General features: G+C 42.1%; 5 protein-coding genes across 7 annotated transcripts; 1 reads left to right on the top strand and 4 right to left on the bottom strand.

The window, feature by feature from the left end:
* The first annotated feature begins 62 nt into the window (after positions 1–62).
* On the top strand, positions 63–1,243 carry LOC129589280 (thioredoxin-2-like). Of its 2 annotated transcripts, none has more exons than XM_055483989.1 (2): positions 63–522; positions 831–1,243. In XM_055483989.1, the coding sequence occupies exons 1-2, from the start codon at positions 286–288 to the stop codon at positions 924–926; spliced, it is 333 nt and encodes a 110-aa protein (XP_055339964.1). In that variant the 5' UTR covers positions 63–285; the 3' UTR covers positions 927–1,243. The 2 variants fall into 2 exon arrangements, with proteins under 2 accessions (XP_055339964.1, XP_055340047.1); XM_055484072.1 differs by having other exon boundaries at positions 63–516; positions 831–1,240.
* LOC129589165 (uncharacterized) lies at positions 1,170–5,248 on the bottom strand. Of its 2 annotated transcripts, XM_055483770.1 has the most exons (13): positions 4,914–5,248; positions 4,344–4,408; positions 4,165–4,265; positions 3,833–3,979; positions 3,651–3,749; positions 3,165–3,230; positions 3,014–3,100; positions 2,737–2,838; positions 2,624–2,671; positions 2,421–2,510; positions 2,128–2,178; positions 1,947–2,043; positions 1,170–1,736 (listed from the first exon to the last, which is right to left on the bottom strand). In XM_055483770.1, the coding sequence occupies exons 1-13, from the start codon at positions 4,990–4,992 to the stop codon at positions 1,515–1,517; spliced, it is 1,254 nt and encodes a 417-aa protein (XP_055339745.1). In that variant the 5' UTR covers positions 4,993–5,248; the 3' UTR covers positions 1,170–1,514. The 2 variants fall into 2 exon arrangements, with proteins under 2 accessions (XP_055339745.1, XP_055339831.1); XM_055483856.1 differs by lacking the exon at positions 2,128–2,178 and having other exon boundaries at positions 4,914–5,247.
* A 413-nt stretch (positions 5,249–5,661) lies between these two features.
* On the bottom strand, positions 5,662–11,479 carry LOC129601887 (atrial natriuretic peptide receptor 1-like). Its single transcript, XM_055500848.1, has 19 exons — positions 10,779–11,479; positions 10,559–10,600; positions 10,437–10,461; positions 10,008–10,318; positions 9,901–9,944; positions 9,787–9,825; positions 9,635–9,712; positions 9,439–9,576; positions 9,238–9,288; positions 8,861–9,070; positions 8,584–8,801; positions 8,208–8,445; positions 7,937–8,107; positions 7,479–7,806; positions 7,097–7,370; positions 6,812–7,031; positions 6,458–6,642; positions 6,188–6,326; positions 5,662–6,096 (listed from the first exon to the last, which is right to left on the bottom strand). The coding sequence occupies exons 1-19, from the start codon at positions 11,107–11,109 to the stop codon at positions 6,004–6,006; spliced, it is 3,135 nt and encodes a 1,044-aa protein (XP_055356823.1). The 5' UTR covers positions 11,110–11,479; the 3' UTR covers positions 5,662–6,003.
* Positions 11,480–12,382: 903 nt separating this feature from the next.
* On the bottom strand, positions 12,383–15,306 carry LOC129601984 (atrial natriuretic peptide receptor 2-like). The gene is made up of 9 exons (XM_055500947.1): positions 15,112–15,306; positions 14,713–14,947; positions 14,322–14,492; positions 13,931–14,258; positions 13,519–13,792; positions 13,224–13,443; positions 12,862–13,046; positions 12,659–12,797; positions 12,383–12,562 (listed from the first exon to the last, which is right to left on the bottom strand). The coding sequence occupies exons 2-9, from the start codon at positions 14,872–14,874 to the stop codon at positions 12,515–12,517; spliced, it is 1,527 nt and encodes a 508-aa protein (XP_055356922.1). The 5' UTR covers positions 14,875–14,947; positions 15,112–15,306; the 3' UTR covers positions 12,383–12,514.
* Positions 15,307–15,345: 39 nt separating this feature from the next.
* LOC129594759 (atrial natriuretic peptide receptor 3-like) lies at positions 15,346–18,615 on the bottom strand. Its single transcript, XM_055491589.1, has 10 exons — positions 18,291–18,615; positions 17,092–17,133; positions 16,916–16,940; positions 16,473–16,783; positions 16,350–16,393; positions 16,247–16,285; positions 16,039–16,116; positions 15,828–15,965; positions 15,703–15,753; positions 15,346–15,639 (listed from the first exon to the last, which is right to left on the bottom strand). Exons 1-10 carry the CDS (start codon positions 18,613–18,615, stop codon positions 15,346–15,348), a joined length of 1,347 nt encoding a protein of 448 aa, XP_055347564.1.
* Between the last annotated feature and the right edge of the window lie 263 nt (positions 18,616–18,878).

Below are 18,878 nucleotides of genomic sequence, written 5' to 3'. Positions count from 1 at the left end.
GTAATGTTACCATAGGCAGTCGCAATGCGGTTTCACGTATGCGAAAGCGGTGACGTCACGGCGTACGTTTCTAGTTCTTATGAGGTCAATAATTAACACTGCACTACTTAATACAGTAAAATTAATAGAAGTTCGCAATATGTAAATAATAGCAAGTACTCGGTGTGCGCCACAATTCATCACTTTTTTTTTTATACCTTTGACTTTTCAGACTTTTGCCGTTTCGATCGGGCTTGAATACCGTTTTTTATTACTCCCGTATGTTCACGCGCCCTTTACAAATTGATGCCTAGCCCGCAGGATATCCCGTCGAGGGGTAGCATGGAGCGTCTTCTAAGCACAGCGGGGAATGATCTCATCATTGCTGAATTCTACGTCAACTGGTGCGGCAACTGCACGAAGATCGCCCCTGCCTACGAGGAGATGGCTCAGAAGTACGGCAACAACGCCCAGTTCGTCAAGGTGGACCTGGATAAGACGGGCGATATCCATCCGGAGTATGGCGTGACTTCCACTGTGAGTGTACGTTTTAGGTCGATGGTTTGTGTACAGTTTATATAAAACGTAAGTACAATTTGTTCTGTTTGGACTAAAGTTCTGTGACCAAGAATGGAACATGAATTCCGAATTATTATTAACACGAAGAACACAATCTATAGGTTTAAATGCATGAAATGGCCGCAGTTAGTTCGAAGTTCAAACAGATTAAGCTTAATAAGTTATTCATTAACAGATTAAGCGTCAGTTTAGCTTTTTATCACGCCTTGCGTATTGCTCCAGTCGCATTCCAGTCACTTTCCGTGTTAGTGACCTTTGTTGTATATACGCAGCCCACCTTTGTCTTTATCAAGAATGGAGTGGCTATCGATCGGTTCCAAGGATCTAACGCAAGGATGCTGGAAGCCGCCATCCAGCGACACGTCTGAAGTGGCCTTTGCCATAGGTCGATGATTTAAAATTTTTTTTCTGGCAGTGGGGAGTTTGTCGCGGTGTTACGGTGAGAATGTCGCGGTCCTTGTATATCAATCTCAGTTCAAATTTGACTGGAATCTGGATTTGTTTTGTCGTGGAAAGGGTGGATTTCCTATCGTGTGGAAACCTACTAAACTGTATAGGTTGGACTATTTTGGATGAATGACAACTGCATTGAGATGAGAACCATTCACAAAAATTTTATTTTTGAGACACACCATAAAACGAAAGTTCATGCCGTCAGTTTACACTAAAATGCGACCACCATCGAGAAACAGGCTAAACATAAAACATGACGTATAAATGATTGAAAAAATTTCAAAAAATAATACCGAAAATATTTGGGAGTAGTAAACATCGAGATGCATATGAAAGATCAAAAGCATTCAAAAAAGCAAGCAAGCATTCATTCTAAAAGCATTCAAAATTTCCAGACACTGCAACGCACACAGCATACTCGTGCATGCATTAAAATCAGCCTGTCATCGCAACACCGCAGATAAGAAGGATCATCTCCCGTATAATGCTGATGAGAGTGCGGATTAACAGCAGGCTTTCTTGCTGGTTGCTGCTCGACGCGGCAGCGCTGCCGTACTCCGACCACCTCGTCCACGGGCCCGGCGCGCTCCCCTACCACCCTGGGTGCCTCCACGCCGGCTTCCCCCGGACGAACTGGATTTCCCTCCAGCGTTGATCCCGTGAATAACCATATGCCCCATATTCGACGACGCTCCCTCCGACGCAACATCCGGTTCCATAATCGCCTGGTAGACAGAATGCATAAAAATCAAAGGAGCTGCTGTGATCAACACTGAAATGATTACACTATTTATACTGTACCATTCCGTTAACTAACAAAACAACAAAACTCTGCTAGTCTTTCAGCCTGTCTGACTCGCAAAACAACCAATAACGCAGTTTCAAGCCAAAATAACCAATAACGCAATTTCTTTCAATAACGCAACCCCACTTGCCTGATTTGCCGGTTTAGGATACTCATTTCCGTTTGTGTCTACGCTTCCAGTATCATCATCGTTCTCGCTTTCGTGCCGGCCGATTAATTCGTCTTGCCTGCAAGTAGAACAACATAACCATACAAATATTGGCGCAACCAATCTAAATCTAGAATGACACCTCCAATTCTCCATTACGTACGTGTGCGGTTTCACGCCTCCGAAACTTTTATGACAGATCTGATGCATTGGTCTGAAAAGTTTGAAACCCATCGAAATACCTACCGCAGTAATATATGGAAAATCATAGCTACAGGTGAGCCTTCGTTATTTATTTTTTAGCAATATTCTGTACAATTCACACAGTATTTTATCATGAACGCTGGATTCTGGGTTCTGAATTTTTTCCCAGTTGCACCGTACAGATTAACGCATGTTAAGTAATTCAACGTTCGCAAGCGAGGTAGAACGCCAGCATTTACAGGCCAATTTTACCTTCTCTCCTCCACGACATCCACATCATCAGTTTCACCGGACGTCGAAGAGGACAAACTGAAATCGCTGGCACTCGGCTTTAAAATACTCCTGCAAAAGTTTCCATATAACACGATCATAACTACTGTCAGGTCAAGCAATGCTTCGCATCGGCAAAGTTAATTTTAAAAAAAGACCCATTACAGAGTACAACAGTTGCATACTTGCGTGGAAATATTCCGGCGGATTTGGGACATACGGGTTTTGCCGGCCTTTAAATAAAAACGAACAATTCAACCGAAAAAGCCATCACAACACGAAGAAAAGGAGTAAATACCAAGTGAGCTGCGGCTCTTGCTTCAGTGTTGCACGTTGAGCAGGACATGACTTACGCTTCAGCGGGGATGGCTTTTTCGGAGATGACTTCGATCGTCTTCGTCTAGAACAGCATTGCAGTTAGACGTATATATATACGCGCACATTGCTCTCACGGCGGAGGACCGTAACATACCGCCGAAAGTTATTCATCCAAATACCAGTAAGTACTTAAATGCCACTTGGCGCAATTTTATTCTAGTACAAATGCATAAATAAGGATTAAAATTAATCCGCACCTATGCGCCTTAGTTCGGCGTTTCTTCCAAACATTCGAATTTCCTTTGTTCCTTCCGCGGTATTCCTCATCCGCATCGGATTCTTGGCTACAAATCACACCTACACAGCTACACTCTCCACGTGCACTACTTTAAAACAGCTAACGCTTACACTGCTTCTTCATCGCTTATTTCCAAATCGGTATCGCAGCTACTGTGGTCGATCATTTTTCCTGATCTATGAAAGACACCAGCATTACCATACAAGCTTGTTCGGTAATTTCTGACGAATCTGTACAGCGAATTACACAAATTTGCGTGTTACGCCAAACTTCACACTACGGCGCCACACTGTTTAAACACGTAACATGCATTTGGCTGGCTGTTGGCTTGTTGCACGCCATATAATTGTATGAGGATAATAGTAACTGCCTGGCGGAAGGTGGCTAGAAAATGGTCGGTGCGGTAAGCGACAATCTGCCTGCGAAGCGTATTTAGGTAAATTGATAAACGTAGTGAAGTGGCCATCGTTATAAGCGCAAACTTCGCGCTAGCTGTACCTTTACGTAGGAAATTACCGGACAAGCTTGTACAGCAGACATTTGTTAAATATGTGCGACTGTATATTGATTTCGATACGAGTAGCTCTTAAAATTACCTTTCGAGATATGCCAGCAGCTCTGCATATTGTGTGTTGCCGATAAAAACAAGACCTTCTTTCGGAATAACTTCTTTTTGGGCGTCCGTAAGATTGTACCTTAAATTGGAAAGAAACAAAGCTGATAGCCAAATAAATGCAAAAGAATATTGCATTTTTCCTCGATCTGCTACTCCACGTACAGAACGTTCTGATTGTTCATGCCCACGTGGCAGAACATTTCTTCGGCGGTCAGTCGTTTCGGGTCGTAGATGTGCTGCTCAAAGAATCGGTTGACAAATCGCTGTTCCACCACTTGTACATCGTCATCGTCCGGTTGCTCCTCTTCCCTGTACAAACGAACAATCCTTCGTATTTGCGAGGAATTTTATGGGATAAACTAACTGCCAAACGCTGATAATAATACTAATGTAATTAAATATTAAATCAAGTGTTAACTGATAAATTGTATGTCGCCAATCGAGCAACTCCATACACCAGGTTACCTATATGACAATGCATATAATGCGCTTACACCACTGTCCACTGAAATTCCACATCGTAGACAGGAATGTCCGCTCCCATTCGCAGATAGTTGTCATACTGCGGCATTAGCTGCGCCAGTCGGGCTTTGATCTGCACAACAGCACGTAAAACACCACATCAAAGCAGCACAATCAATGTACGCAAATTTTGACGAAATTTTGTATGCACCTTAGCTTCATACACCATCCATACCGAGGTACGGGGTGGCTTTTCATAAACCCAGACTATATCTCCTGCAAAGCAAGCAACCGCGGAATTACTAAAACGCACACCATGATATGAGCGTGTTGCAACGATCACTGAGGGAAACTATTGTTACTCATGCAGATAAACCAAACGACAGACAACGTCACAACGCAAACAGTAAACGATTACGAAAGCAAATGCAGTGTGATTAGCGAACCAGGAATGAACTCAGGGATAAGAACGAATAGTGTTCACGGATACAGGCATCGTCATTCTTCGGAGAGCATGCAGATTACAGAGAACAATAGCAAACTGCAGACCTTCTCCGTGCTAAACGCCACATGAGACTCCAAAGTGATCAAACCCACCGTCCAGGTACAACCACAATCAGTCAATCACTATCATAGCACTGGTGAACTGAATGCAAAAAGCCACACAGCCCAAATTGCTGCTATTTTGCAGATAACGCTCAGGTTCTGCGGGATGTCCAATTGTCCACTACGTATGCACTATGCAAATGCTACCAACAAAAAAGACCAACCACTGACGCACCTTCTTTGAACAAGGGAACTTTGTCGTAAAGGGGATTGGCGTAATACTCCAGACGACGCTTTGTAAGAATTCGACACATTCTTACTTTTCCAGTTTTCCTGCTCACTTGTAACCTTTTAACAGCACGAGAATATGCAGCAAAAATTTTACTAGAAAAATCAAAATCATTGAGCTCTAGATTCTCAACTGTTCGCCAGAATGAGACAAGTAAAGCTGCAGACGCAGTTATCGAAGTTCAGAACTTTGGAAGAACGAAGACGAAATCCCATAACTGTTTTTAGTCGCTTTTTTCATAACTTCTATCGCGAGCAGTTTGGGACAAAATGTTCCTATTATAATGAGCACTGAGCAGGCGGGCAAGCCTGCTCCACGGTGCGTGCACTGTGTGGCCGCTGCCCAGAACACTGAGCTGCGGCACAAATCAGTGCATGTCCTTTATTAACGTTAACAACTATCGATAAGATATAATCGTAAGTACTTTGTACGATATAAGTAAGTAAGTAAGTACTTTGTACTTTTTTATTAAGGGCATAATGATCCTTACGATTAAATAATCATACTTTAATATTGCACTCGTATCGCTAGTCGCAGAGAAATGATAGAACTACTAATCTGTAAGCAATTTAATTTTACGTGCAGTTTTTTAGTGAAGATACATGTACATCGCGAAGAAAAGTGCGTAGCGGCATAGTAAAGAGAAAGATTATACGGTTTCAGTTTCCAGCAAAAATCAGTTTTTAATCCACGTCAGGCACTTGTATGTACATGTGCAGATGTCGCAGCGTTTCAGTTATAAACGTAGTTTGTTGCAGCACTTCATATCGCGCATATACTGTAGATATGCCCTGTCAGCAACGAAGTTGTACAATATACATTACAAGTACAAACAATTCTGAATAAATTGGTAAAAGCTAGCTTGAAGCTTAAGAAGCAACTCTAATAACTCTACAACTCTTTAGCTACGTATATACAATAATACTATAACTATGTGTGCGTTAAATTCGATAACACAAATTAACGGCAGCCGACGTGCTCAGTAACGGTGCTTGTTACGAACAATGAACAATAATGTGTTATGAAGACTATTGTCCTAATGCTGATGTCCCCCCTCGTCGGCCTTAATGTCCTCCATCGTCTTGCTTTCATCCGTAACTAACCAATAGGTTTCCATAAGGCCTTTTCCCTGCACATCCAAGTACCGAAATAGACTTATTCTAGTAAACTGATTGCTTTACTGAAGCGCGTAACTTCGAAGATCTTACTAAAGTGCGTACCTTAATCTGAATCCCTCCTCTGCTTTTGAATGTAAACCCGAACGGTGAAGCCAGCTGCATCGTGTCAGGACTAACATGAATCATGTTAGGAATACTGTTGCTTTCCATTCGGGACGCTGTATTAATCGTGTCGCCAAACCTGTGTATTATAGGGCATATAATTGCTATGATAATGATGTGAGTGAGTTATGTACTAACAATGACCAACGATGTAAGCGGGATTGCAAAAGGTCAAGGCAAAGAACAGCAAATGTGCTCGCGCAGTCTTACACGCAATAACGAGGGCGTTTCAAGCCAACCACTCCCACCGCCACAGGTCCGCTGTGAATACCGCTAATCAGTGCCATGTCCCCACGATTTTGTAGCTGGAGAAATGCGTTCTGGATTGCAAGAGCGGTCATACAAATCTGCTGTGCGTGACTGTCGCCTATCCGCTCCACTAAACCGCTTGTTGCCTGCATATATTTGTATAAAGTAATGACTACTGTAGTACGTAGGTACATTATGTGTAGTATAGTAGTAAATAGTAGGTATGTTCCGTTCAAGTACATATTAATAAATATCGGTATTATTAATTTTTTTTCCATGCTTAGCTTTGCAAAGTTTATGCGTACAACATCTTACCACATAGCTGCTTCCGATAGTTTCCAATTTGTAAACGGACAAATTCGAAATGGCTTTGTCAAACGTGGAATATGCTCGATGTAGAAAATTAACAACATCATGCGGCGTAACCGTTTTCACGTATTCGGCAAATCCAACCATATCGTTGAAGTACATGCTGACGGAGTTAACGTATTCCGGCACCACAGGAATTCCGTTGCGCAGTTTTCTTACAATTTCTCTGTAATAACGCAGGATTACATGGAGAACGTAAAGGTCAATCCATAATTTACAATACAATATTACTCTGGAAGCATTTCTCGCAGGAGCTGGTCGGCTTTTTCCCGTTCCGATTTTAACTGCCATGTGCGATCAGATACGTCGCCTTCCAGCTTAACGGAATAACGTTCCAGTTGCTTAACAATCCGTTCAACAACCGATCCTCGCAAACCCTCCGCAGCGCTGGTATCGTGAATAATTTTGCTGAGCTCACGGAGTTTGGGGCGATGTTTGGGATCGACGTCCCATGCTTGGCGAGCAAATGTGGTTATCGACGCAACAAATTGCTCTGGCAGATTTCCTGGTTGATCAAAGCCAACGTTCAAAACAATTATATCTATATATATGTGCAAATTATAAAACATTTATAACTATAGTAACTGTAACGATTAGTAACAGCTGTAGGTACCGGTGCGCTTGGCATCTGGTTTTTCGGGCAGATCACTACCAAAGGGCTCACACTCCATTACGATCTGATGCGTGATGACGGCAAAGGCATATACATCGCTTTCTATCGATGGACGCTGACCATCACGGATTTCCGGTGCCATCCATGAATGGCTGGGAAAAAATGAATTCTTTGCTGGGTAATTCAGTTTTTTATTCATCAAAAAGCTACATAGGCGTTCATGGCCGTAGTCGGTTATTTTTAAAGTGAAGCGTGCATCGACGACACATTTGGATATTTTCAAATTCCCGTGGCAGTGAAGCGGAGACGAATGCAGAAAAGTCAAGCCCTGTAAAGGTGTATATACGTTTGAACATTATTGCTGATAAATTCGAATATGATGCACCGCTAAAATTATTTAATTGCTAAGAAAGGCTTGGGCACACGTGTATATAAATGCTAAAACAATACCGCGTTACCTGGCAGAATCCTTCCAGTAAAGCCAATTTAAGGATTCGATCCACATTATGCATTTTTATTAGCTTTTCAACAGATCCTTTAGGGCACCATTCGTAGTAAATGTACGGGAAGTTTGACTGAAATCCCAGGCCGATCATAGCATTAACGTTGGCATGATGAAATTTATGCACCTAATCGAAACCAAGCGAGCAAAGTAGGTAATACGACGTAAAACGTCTGTGCATGTGCAGATGGGAAAGAGACAGCAAGTACGAGGTACTCGTATCTTACCTGGGCCAGGTATCTGATAAGTTTTTTTGATACAACAACTTTCCATCGCAAATTCCACTCCAACGGCTGTTCAAACGCAAAACGGCCATCTCTAAGGACGACTTGATGGGGGGAAGGCTTAACTTTTGATGAATTAAGGTTGGCAGGATTTCCTTGGATATCCCCCTCTTCGTCAACTTTCTTGGCGTCTTCGACTGCCCACCACGTCCAATCTTTCTCTGCTTTTCGTTTTTGATAGCTGCAGCAAAATGCACATCGCAGAGCAGTACAGTAGTTAAGTTCTTCCCGATTTTTGGCCCGTGTTTAGAGCATGTTAAGGCATTCCAGTGTCATTAATCAAATTTTCCTTGCATATATAGTTCAAAAAAGTGTTTACCACAAGCATCCAATCGTCATACTGATAAGTAGCACCATCAGTATGCTGGCCACACATACGGCAATGATCAGAATCCGCGGTGCACGCGCACATTTCTCTCCTTCAAATCCACAGATAGGGCGATCGGGCGGCGGTGAACCGGCTGGCCAGTAAAGGTTACGGTGATTACCGGGAGCAAATACCAACTGGCCACGTGGAGCATCGTACCAGTATATGTCCTAGAACACCACTTTTGAATTCAATACTGAAAAGAGTCCAATTTTTTTAATATTCTAACATCAAAGCTTTTAGTCGTTGTGTTGAATTGTTGAACAAGAACAGCCGGAAGGCGCCATCCAGTGCCGGGCATAAAGGTAACATTTTCAAATGTCAGTTGATTGACTCTGTGAGAAACTTTTTGGATTGCTCTTTGCGCGTTAAAGTTGTCAGTCGTGAACGACGTCGCACTGTCGGGAATATGGTCCTCCGCCAAAATTTCATCCAAAACCTGCGCGCATATGAAAGCAAAAATACTTAAATTGTCGCGACATACTTACTAAATGTTAATTTGATCAGCGGTGACGGCGCACTGTAGTTTATTAAGTACATCTGCTTTTTCTGATTTGAATGCGTTCATTCCGGTCGGAAGTGAACTAAAGAATAACCTTCAAATACCTGGGAAATGGTTTCCACTGCTCCGTAGCATGTTATTGCAAAATCGTTGTGCTACAATAGAAAAGAACATGTACAATACATACAATACAATATGGATATATACACTGAGCGACAAATTACCTTTTATCTAATTAACCGTTAAGTATCGTGTGCTCATATTCGATATACGGACATGATGTCCATCTGTTCCTTAATGCTTACTATATTCTCATAATCGATGGGTGTTTTGAACATCTTCTCGCGTATTTGATTAATTCTGTTGCCGGTATCTTCCCATCTCGGCCAGTCGGACAAAGGAGACGCAAAAAGCAGCACCCGCTCCATTGCTTTTAACACTTTCTGTGCAACTGAATTAGATCAAGGTTATGCGTCTTTACAGAGTAGAAGCAATACTTACTGGATCTAATTCATCGTTTTCTTGCCAGAACAGTGGTGGTTCCTCGGGGACCTGCCATGTGTAAATGTACAGGAACACCTGCAAAATGTACATATACAGGCTTCTTTACATTATCAATGCAGGCTTCTTTATGGGATGCATGAATGACGTACATAATCACCATTTGTCATATTTAGATCGTACGCAGCTGCCTATAACAATAAATCAATGTTTCCTGGACGGTCACAATTATTGATTAAGTACAGTAAGAAGGAATGGTACTATACCAGGAATTTCCGCATTGGCACCACCAACGTGCTTATCATAATCACTGCAAAAAAGATTCTGCAGACAGATGTGCGCGACATTGTGGTGTTAAATCAGGAAATATTACAACGCGAATGCCGGCTGGCTTGTACCAGAACGTCGTATAACTCCGCTTTTGAGGCCACAGCGGAATCCGTCGTGAAGTATTTGCAGTTAACAATACTCTTGCTGCGCTCGAAGATGAACTGGGTGGCCTTTGTCGTTGACACGGCACGAGCCGCTTCCACCGCACCGCCCAGATTGTCGTGAATGAGACTAACGTAGGTCCAGTTATACGTTTTCATCAAGGTCACCAGGGCTTGTGCGAAATTTGGCGGAGCGCCAGCTGTCAGTGAAATGACAGTGGGATAACGTTTATCAACGGGAAAACCAGTAGCACTGTAGGTGTGGAAATAACCGTAAAACATCAATCGATTCCGTTTCCCGGCATGTAAATCGAAGGTCCCCGTAAAACCGTTATAGCCCAATTGCGCCATCTATTGCCTTACTAACTTACCATGCGACGGTAATCAAACCCATTTCTAAACACATAAAAAGTATTTAGTAAATTAACAACGTTAATGCAGGTACTGTAGTGGTACTCAAGACAGACGCTATCCTCACTTAAGTTTTGCTTACCTCGTACGAAATCTCCAATGTACGAGGCAACGTTATTGCAGACTGCAATAGCAGTTCAGTAAGTGACATTAGCGTACTTTAGGTAGTATCAGTATTAACCAACAATGCTATATAAAACTTAGCTATATATAGTCCATGACATGATGACGTAATCACAAAGATTTGGATGATTAAATCGTTAACCAAGCATTGGTTATCTTAGTTATACAATGCGTTGTACCTGATGTCAGTACAATGGTCAGTCCAGAGCGGTCAAAATAGCCTTTCCCATACCACGCTGCCAGCTCGGGCGGAAACATCCACTCATAATCCTTACACACATCGTAGCTATTGGTTAAGTCGGTTTTCGTATAGTTGCGGTACACGTGAGGATACTTCTTCACCATATCCTCCACAGCGATGGCAAAGGCGCTCTGCATCGGCTCCACACCCGGACCGGTGGTGTTGGACGCTGAGATGGTGACTAGGTTGACTTGGATACATGAGCATCCGTACAGCAGAGAAAATGTTGCGACGTAATGGCACAAGAAAATGGTGCGTTTTGCTAGCATTACTTTATCCACAAACCCGAGCACGCTTGGTAGGCTCAAAACACGCGTAAAAAACGAAAAATTAGTAAATTAAATTAGTAATGACCCCGTTACTCTCTAAAACTTTTTGTGCAGATTTCACAAAGGCTTAAAACTCTGTCCAGTTTAGGTTACAACCATTCAACAGCAACGTACTCCCATTGATTACACCGAAAGGTGTAAACAGGTGCGCAAATGCATGTTTCATGAATGTTGGTAGACTGCGCTTGGGCATGTAAAAAAATAAGTCCTGTTCGAGGAACTCCACTTCATCAATACTCGTAAATCGTTCAATTCTGGAAAGCGACTGATTAATCAGCTGATCGAATACGCTTTAGCATCTGTGCCCTCCGCTTTTCTGTAATTGGCTGCGATGTAAATTTTCCCGCTCATCGACCACTTGTGCTACTTAGTTTCAAAGAAATATCGAACATGCCTTCAGTTCCAGGTGGAAGATGGTCCTGATCCTTTAGTACGATGTACCTTACACGGTATCATTGGGCACTTCTTACCTACGGTGTGTATGAGATCGCCGATGGATTGATATCCAATAAGCACAGTAGCTGTCGATAGCGATTATTTGCAGCGTTGGGTGCTTTGCAGTTTGCATACGCATCAGCTGCATGCACATGTTCCATAGTGGCGGTGTACTCGGTCGCACGTGGGGATTTTTAGTTCTCGGACACTATGGACATACCTAAGCCTCGATCGTTGCCTGCAGAGTATTTTATGACACTGTTTTGTGTACGATGCACAAAAATGAAGCCTGTCCTCAATGCGTAAAAAATCAGCTGCACAGGTTTTCCTGCAGCCTTTCAACCACACGGAACTGTCTGTTTATCGGAAATATTACTACACTAAAAACAAAAACTACGTACATTCCAGTGTCCGTTAACAACCTGATACTGTACTGTACATATAATATACTGCTGAAAACTGACCATGAGTACAATGCAAGAATTGCATACAAAGTACAAGTACAATACGAATGCTAACAAAGATTGCATATTTCATGAGCTGCACGATATTGGGTTGTTCCATGCGAAAGAACCTACAGGCTAAAACTTTAATTATTACCTTTAATTATAAATACCAAAAATTGAATTCGTATAGCTTTTGCGGCACAAAAACACTTTGCTCCAATAAATATAATTAAAAATACAGTTAAACATTTTTCAAGGACTTTAATAATTAACAAAGACGAAAAACCATAGAGAAGGTATAAGAGTTTAACTATAATGTTATTATTGTTGAGATTAAGAGATATTTTATTCCACCGTTTCTTTCCATTGGCTACATGAAGTGAATGAAATAGAGAAAAGATTAAATGAGTTCCGTTCAGCAGGTGTCCAGTGTCACGGCTGTGCCATTCTTGTATGTTTAATCGTCAGCCTTCGGGTGACAGCAACCAGTAAGTCGTCATAATGCCCTTTCCCTGGCAGAAACATGTGTTACATATGCAAGAAACAATAAAACGGTTTCATAGGTACTTATGTCTATACTGGCTAGCAGCTGGTATTCATTGTCTTACCTTGATGTTAGTATCTCCCCGGTTCTTGAACAACAAACCAGTTGCCGATGCCAAATGTACCGTATCCGAGCTAACGTGGACCATATTTGCTGCTCCATGGCTTTCCATGCGCGACGCAGTGTTGACCGTGTCACCAAATCTATCAATGAGACAAATGCTCATTGGTCTGTGTCCGAGTTCTTCCATCGTATGGATGACCTTACAGACAATAACGGGGGCGTTTCAGTCCCACCACGCCCACAGCGACTGGACCACTGTGAATTCCACTGATAAGTGCCATGTGTTTGTGGTTGGACAAGCGGTCGAAGGCGTTTTGAATTTCCAGAGCAGCCATGCATATTTGCTGGGCGTGCTTGTCGCCTATGCGTTCTACTACTCCACTCGTTGCCTAAACAAACCCAACTCAAATTAATTACTACGCAAAGGTCATTGCCGCGTGTTCATCTTACGTGTTTGCTCTTATTTCGAGCCCAGAGCAGAGCATTCTTAGCATTCAGTTGCAATTATGCCATCCTTCTCGGTTTGCATATTTATATACATAACATACATCAGTGCTTTGCCTTACCATATAACTGCTTCCAATTGTTTCCATCTTGTAAACAGAAAAACCGGCAACCGACTTGTCAAAGGCGGAATATACACTGTGCAAAAAGTTCACGACATCCGGCGGCGCGACGGTTGTCACGAACTCAGCGAATCCACACATGTCATTGAAATACACGCTGACTGATTCCAGGTACTCAGGTACTACGGGAAGTCCGTTCCGCAGCTTTTTCACGATTTCTCTGAAATAAAATCCCAAATCGTGATGTAAAATACCAGTAATGGAAAGTACCTATACTGAAAATGAAAGCAGTTACTGGGGCAACATTTCCCGCAGTAGTTGATCGGCTTTTTCCCTTTCCGATTTCAACTGTGACGTCCGGTCGGCAACATCATGTTCCAGCTTAATGGAATATCTCGCCAACTGTATGAAGATGCGTTCTACCAGGGACCCGTGGATGCCTTCAGCCGTGCTGGCCAATCGGATGGCTCGGTCAAATTTACGCAATTTTGGCCGGCCTTTTGGATTGAAGTTCCACGCTTCACGAATCAGCGGTGTTATCGTCGAAAGAAAAAGTTCCGGCAAGTTTTCTGTAGAATTATTTAAGTCGTTTTGCTTTATCAAAATTATTCATTAAACAAAGTAAAAGCGCCGCTGGAAATATGGCAAATATCACACGAATACCGGTACATATACCGTACATAAAAATTTACTTATACTGTATATACCGGTTCGTTTGTCGGCAATTTTTTCCGGCAGATCCGCGCCGAATGGCTCGCATTCCATTAGAATCTGGTGAATGATGATAGCGAATGCGAACACATCACTGTCCTGTGTTGGCATCTGCCCATTCCGCACTTCCGGTGCCATCCATGGATGACTTGGGAAGAATGAGGTTTTCGCTGGATATTCGATCTCTTTTCCGAGTAGTAAGCTACACAATTTCTCATGACCATAGTCTGTTATTTTCAGCATGAAACGAGCGTCCACAACACATTTCGACATTTTGAGATTCCCGTGGCAATGAATTGGGGATTGGTGAATAAAGGTCAAGCCCTATGTGACCGAAGCCAAATAATGCTAGCAGTGAAATGAAGCTGTTTTATCGTCAGAATTTACCTGACTGAACCCTTCTAACAAGCCAAATTTTAATATGTGGTCGACATTAAACGTTTTCAGCAGCTTCTCGATCGATCCCTTGGAACACCATTCGTAGTAAACGTACGGAAATTTCATTACAAATCCCAAGCCGAACATGCAAGCAACATTTGGATGATGAACTTTGTGCACCTGTGAACATCGATATCGATAAAAGCGGTAAATAAATCCAAAATTTGAGATATACGCACACAGTAAGTAATAAGCATCATGTTCAACACACAATACAAACGATGCTCCGCTCTTAGGCGCTCTAACAAATACTAGCACAAACACTAGTAGCACGAGTACGTCTATGGATGTGACTAATTAGCTTTGCCCAATTACTGTAGCTTTGCATTGCAGGACTTACTTGGCTTAAGTATTTGATCAGCTTTCTGGATATGACCAGTTTCCACCTGAGATTCCACTCCAGTGGCTGCTCAAACGCCAAACGCCCATCCCTCAGCAAGATCTGCTGAGGCGATCGAGAAGTTTTTTTGGAATAATTGAGGTTATCCAAGTCTTTAGCCATACTGTCGCCTGCCTTATGGGGATCTTCAATAAGCCACCATGCCTGATCGTCATCGTTTTTGTTTTTCTGATACCTGTTTTTAGAGTTCATAATTATTTTCGATTACGTCAGCACGGTGAATTATTGCTTCTGCAGTTAAGTACAGCATACTAACAAGGTCCTACTGAATTATGTGAAGAAAATTTCCAATAAAACGGTTACTTATATTGTATATTGCTAGCAACTAGCGTTGTTTACCATATGCATCCAACGGTCACGGCAAGTGCTGATAATATTAACAACACCGCAACAACGACTGCTATCACCAACACACTGCTGGAGACCTGGACGCATTTCTCTCCAGTCAGTCCACAGAGTGGTCGATCACGAGGCGGTACACCGGACGGCCAAATTAATGGGCGGTTTTTGCCGGGGGCAGGCAAAAACTTTGACCGCTGCGTATCATACCAATACACATCCTACAAAACGATATCAAACACTATAATAATATCCGGTCAGAAATGCCACTGTGTAATATTGAGAATAATATTTGAAATGGGAGAAGTAACGGACATCAAAACTATTGGTGGTCGTATTGAACTGTTGCAGAATGATGTCGGGAACCCGCCATCCAGAACCCGGAACGAAAGTGATATTCTCGAAAGTCAGCTGATTGGTGCGATGTGATACTCTTTGGATAAGTTGCTGTGGGCTAAAGTTGGCGTCATACGTAAAGGCTTTGCCATCTTCGGGGATATGGTCTTCCGTCAAAATCTCATCCAGAACCTATTAACTAGAACTCGTACAAAAAATAATTGTGTCTCTACTTTAAAAAAAATGATTTATCACCTGAGAGATGAGTTCTGCTGCACCGTAGCAAGTAATGGCGAAGTCGTTATACTGAAAGCAGGTTTTTTTTTTAACTTCAGGCACGTACATACGGTACATACAGATACTAGTATCAGCCTACGTACAATTTTCTCTTCATCGTAAGATGTGTTGAAAGTTCTCTCTCGAAATCGGTTGACTCTAACTCCCGTTTCGTTCCATCGCGGCCAATTGGTCAGAGGTGAAGTGAGAATAATGACACTCTTCATTACCGCAAGTACTTTCTGAGAAATACGGGAAAGATCGGTAATTATAGGCCGTGACTTAGAAGAAAAATTGTGGTTTTTTAATGTTTACCGCATCCAGACTATCATTTTTATTCCAAGTCAACGGCGCCTCGCCGGGAACTTGCCACGTGTAAATGCAAAAGAAAACCTGCACAGTTATAATTTTAATGTAATAAATTTGTTAAGAATTCACTCGGTACATACTCTACCAAGCAGTCTGATTGCAGCATTTATCTGCGCACTGGAGTATCGAGGCGCTACTGAGATGAAAAACTTACATAATCGCCATTCGTCATATTCAAATCGTAAGCCGCAGCCTAAAAGCGCTTGGAATTATGTCAGTTGATTCAGCTAAAAGCAGAAGACGTGTTTTTACCGTACCAGAAGCTTCCGCATTGGAATCGTCAAGGTGCTAATTATGATCACTAAAAGTAACGACAGTTTCTTTATAAGGATGACCTTTGTGATTATATTGCAGTAGACTGATTGAATGGCTTAACTTACAGCGTGAATGTTGACTGGCTTGTGTCATTACATAGCGCAGATCGTCCACGGAAGAGGTTACGGAATCTGTGGTGAAATATTTGCAGTTAACAATCTTGAGATTGGCATTAAAAACCTGCCGGAACATGGTCGTAATGGCCACGGGTCTCCCCGCTTCCACTACACCGGTGAGATTGTCGTGGATCAGACTGATGTATGTCCAGTTGTTCATCTTCATCAGCGTCACCAGTGCTTGTGCATAATTCTGGATGGACCCCGGGCTCAACGATATCACGGTGCTGTAGCGGGGATTATCAGGAAAGCCGGTGGCACTATGACAGCGCAACGTCATATACAGACTGTACAGCATATCGGCGTATACGATGTGTACTGTACGTTCACGTATCTGGTCATTGTACTGTTAATTGACAATTTATTCGATAAAGTTGATTGTCAGAGCTTACCATGCCATTGTTGGAATAGCCATTTCTACAGGGGAAAATATAAAAAAATTGAAGAGACAGCACTGTGTAATCACGGGATAATCAATGGAGTGATTATACATACTTAAGTATTCGTATCAAAAACAAAGAATGTGTACATATGTGTACTAACCCAGGAAATGATAGGCTTTTCTCACCTCGAGCAAAATCACCAATGTATGATGCCACAAGATTGCATACTGAAAGGTATTGCATAAACAAAAATTAGTATTGGTACAGAAAACTACAGACTGCATACCTAATTACATCTGCAGCAGTACCACCGTTAAAGTTTGAAATAAGTATGCCACAGATTTTTTAACGTATAGTTACGTTATTTATATAGTTGTATGGTAGTAATTCTGGTTACGGTATGCCAACTGTGAATGCATTTGCAACAGTTGTATTACCTTATAGTTTTTATTCAGTATACATAATTTTGCAAATAATTTCTCTTCCAGTAGATGCCATTAACATTATTTTTTGCAGTAAAAACTAATCTTGACATGCGCATTTCTGTTGGCAACCTCCACTTTAGCGTTTGTTCCGGTGTTTTCCATGCTTCGGTTTCGATTTAGTAAACCGTACTGCTCGTGTTGAAGTTTGAACGATTTGGTAACTACTCGAGCTCTGTACGTGCCGATAATTTCAAACTAATCGGAAAAATATTGCGTGCATTTCGCGGCATGTATGTAGCCATCGGAATATACAGTAATACAATTACTTGCGAATAATTGCGAAAAATTACTGCGTAGCCGTCGGCTACCTGTACATCACACAGCTGAATACATTTTGGTTTGATGACGCCCAACGGCTGGTTAAAGTTTTTAGATCGAGAAAGACGTTTTAATTCCGGCCACATCCATTTCCGCAGTCCTACCCGATCCGAAGGCATGATTTCGTACGCTCGCCCAGCGAGCACAAACGGATACAGATTTCGAGCATCCAGCGGATCGCTCGGCGAATACACGAAACTGTTTGATTCCAAATGGCTATAACTTTATTCTGCCATTATGCACGACAACTTCTTTGGTATCAAAAATCTTCCCACAATTTTCCTCATCTTTTGACGCACTGGTTCGCAGACTTCATCCAGAACTAGATCCTGTTTTAACAGGATCTGGTTCTGGATGAAATCTTTTGTTATAACAGGATCTGATTCATGAGATCTGTCAACCAAAGCGTCAAAAGATGAAGAAACATTGGGAAGATTTTTGATACCTAAGTGTCGTGCATAATAAAGATTATAACCATTTGAATCAAACAGTTTTATTCGCCAAGCGATCCGCTGGGTGCTCGAAAATCTGCTAGCAAATCATCTTGAGATCGAGCTAATTATGATTTCAGTAACTCTTACTTGATGTCAGTATAATGGTAAGTCCAGGTCTATCAAAATAACCCTTCCCATACCACGAGGAAACATTCGAAGGAAATGTCCATTCATAATCTTTGCAGACGTTTTCCTTAAGAGTGAGATTAGTTCTGGTGTGATTCTGATATAATCGCGGATACTTTATGATCATATCCTCCATGGCTACAGCAAAAGCGCTCTGCATCGGCTCCACACCGGAACCGGCATTCGAAGATGCCGAGATGGTAACAATATTTAGCTGAATCCCGGAACAAAAATAAGTCAGACATGCCAATGCGAAAAGTAATCGAATAAAATAAGGCTTCCCCATTATGTGCGGCAGTAGTGCATACTCATAGTTAATAAAATGAATACTTTTCTGAACGCTGGAAAATGAAATCTTCAAAAATCACTGTGATTTAAGTTTGCTCTAATCGTGCTTTCCTCTATATATGCACGTATATGATAAATAAGCGCATTGATAAACGATGGTCCATAAACAGCCTTCGGTAGGCACGACCGGCGCACAGCACAAAGGATGTGCGCCATATACGTATGCAATACGCTTCCCGTGTAGGCGGTGTTAGTCGTAAG

Source organism: Paramacrobiotus metropolitanus, unplaced genomic scaffold, assembly GCF_019649055.1.
Source record: "Paramacrobiotus metropolitanus isolate TYO unplaced genomic scaffold, Prichtersi_v1.0 Parri_scaffold0000001, whole genome shotgun sequence".
Taxonomy (NCBI): Eukaryota; Metazoa; Tardigrada; class Eutardigrada; order Parachela; family Macrobiotidae; genus Paramacrobiotus; species Paramacrobiotus metropolitanus.
The sequence above is the reverse complement of the archived record's forward strand: the minus strand, read 5'-3'. Positions and strand labels throughout refer to the sequence as shown.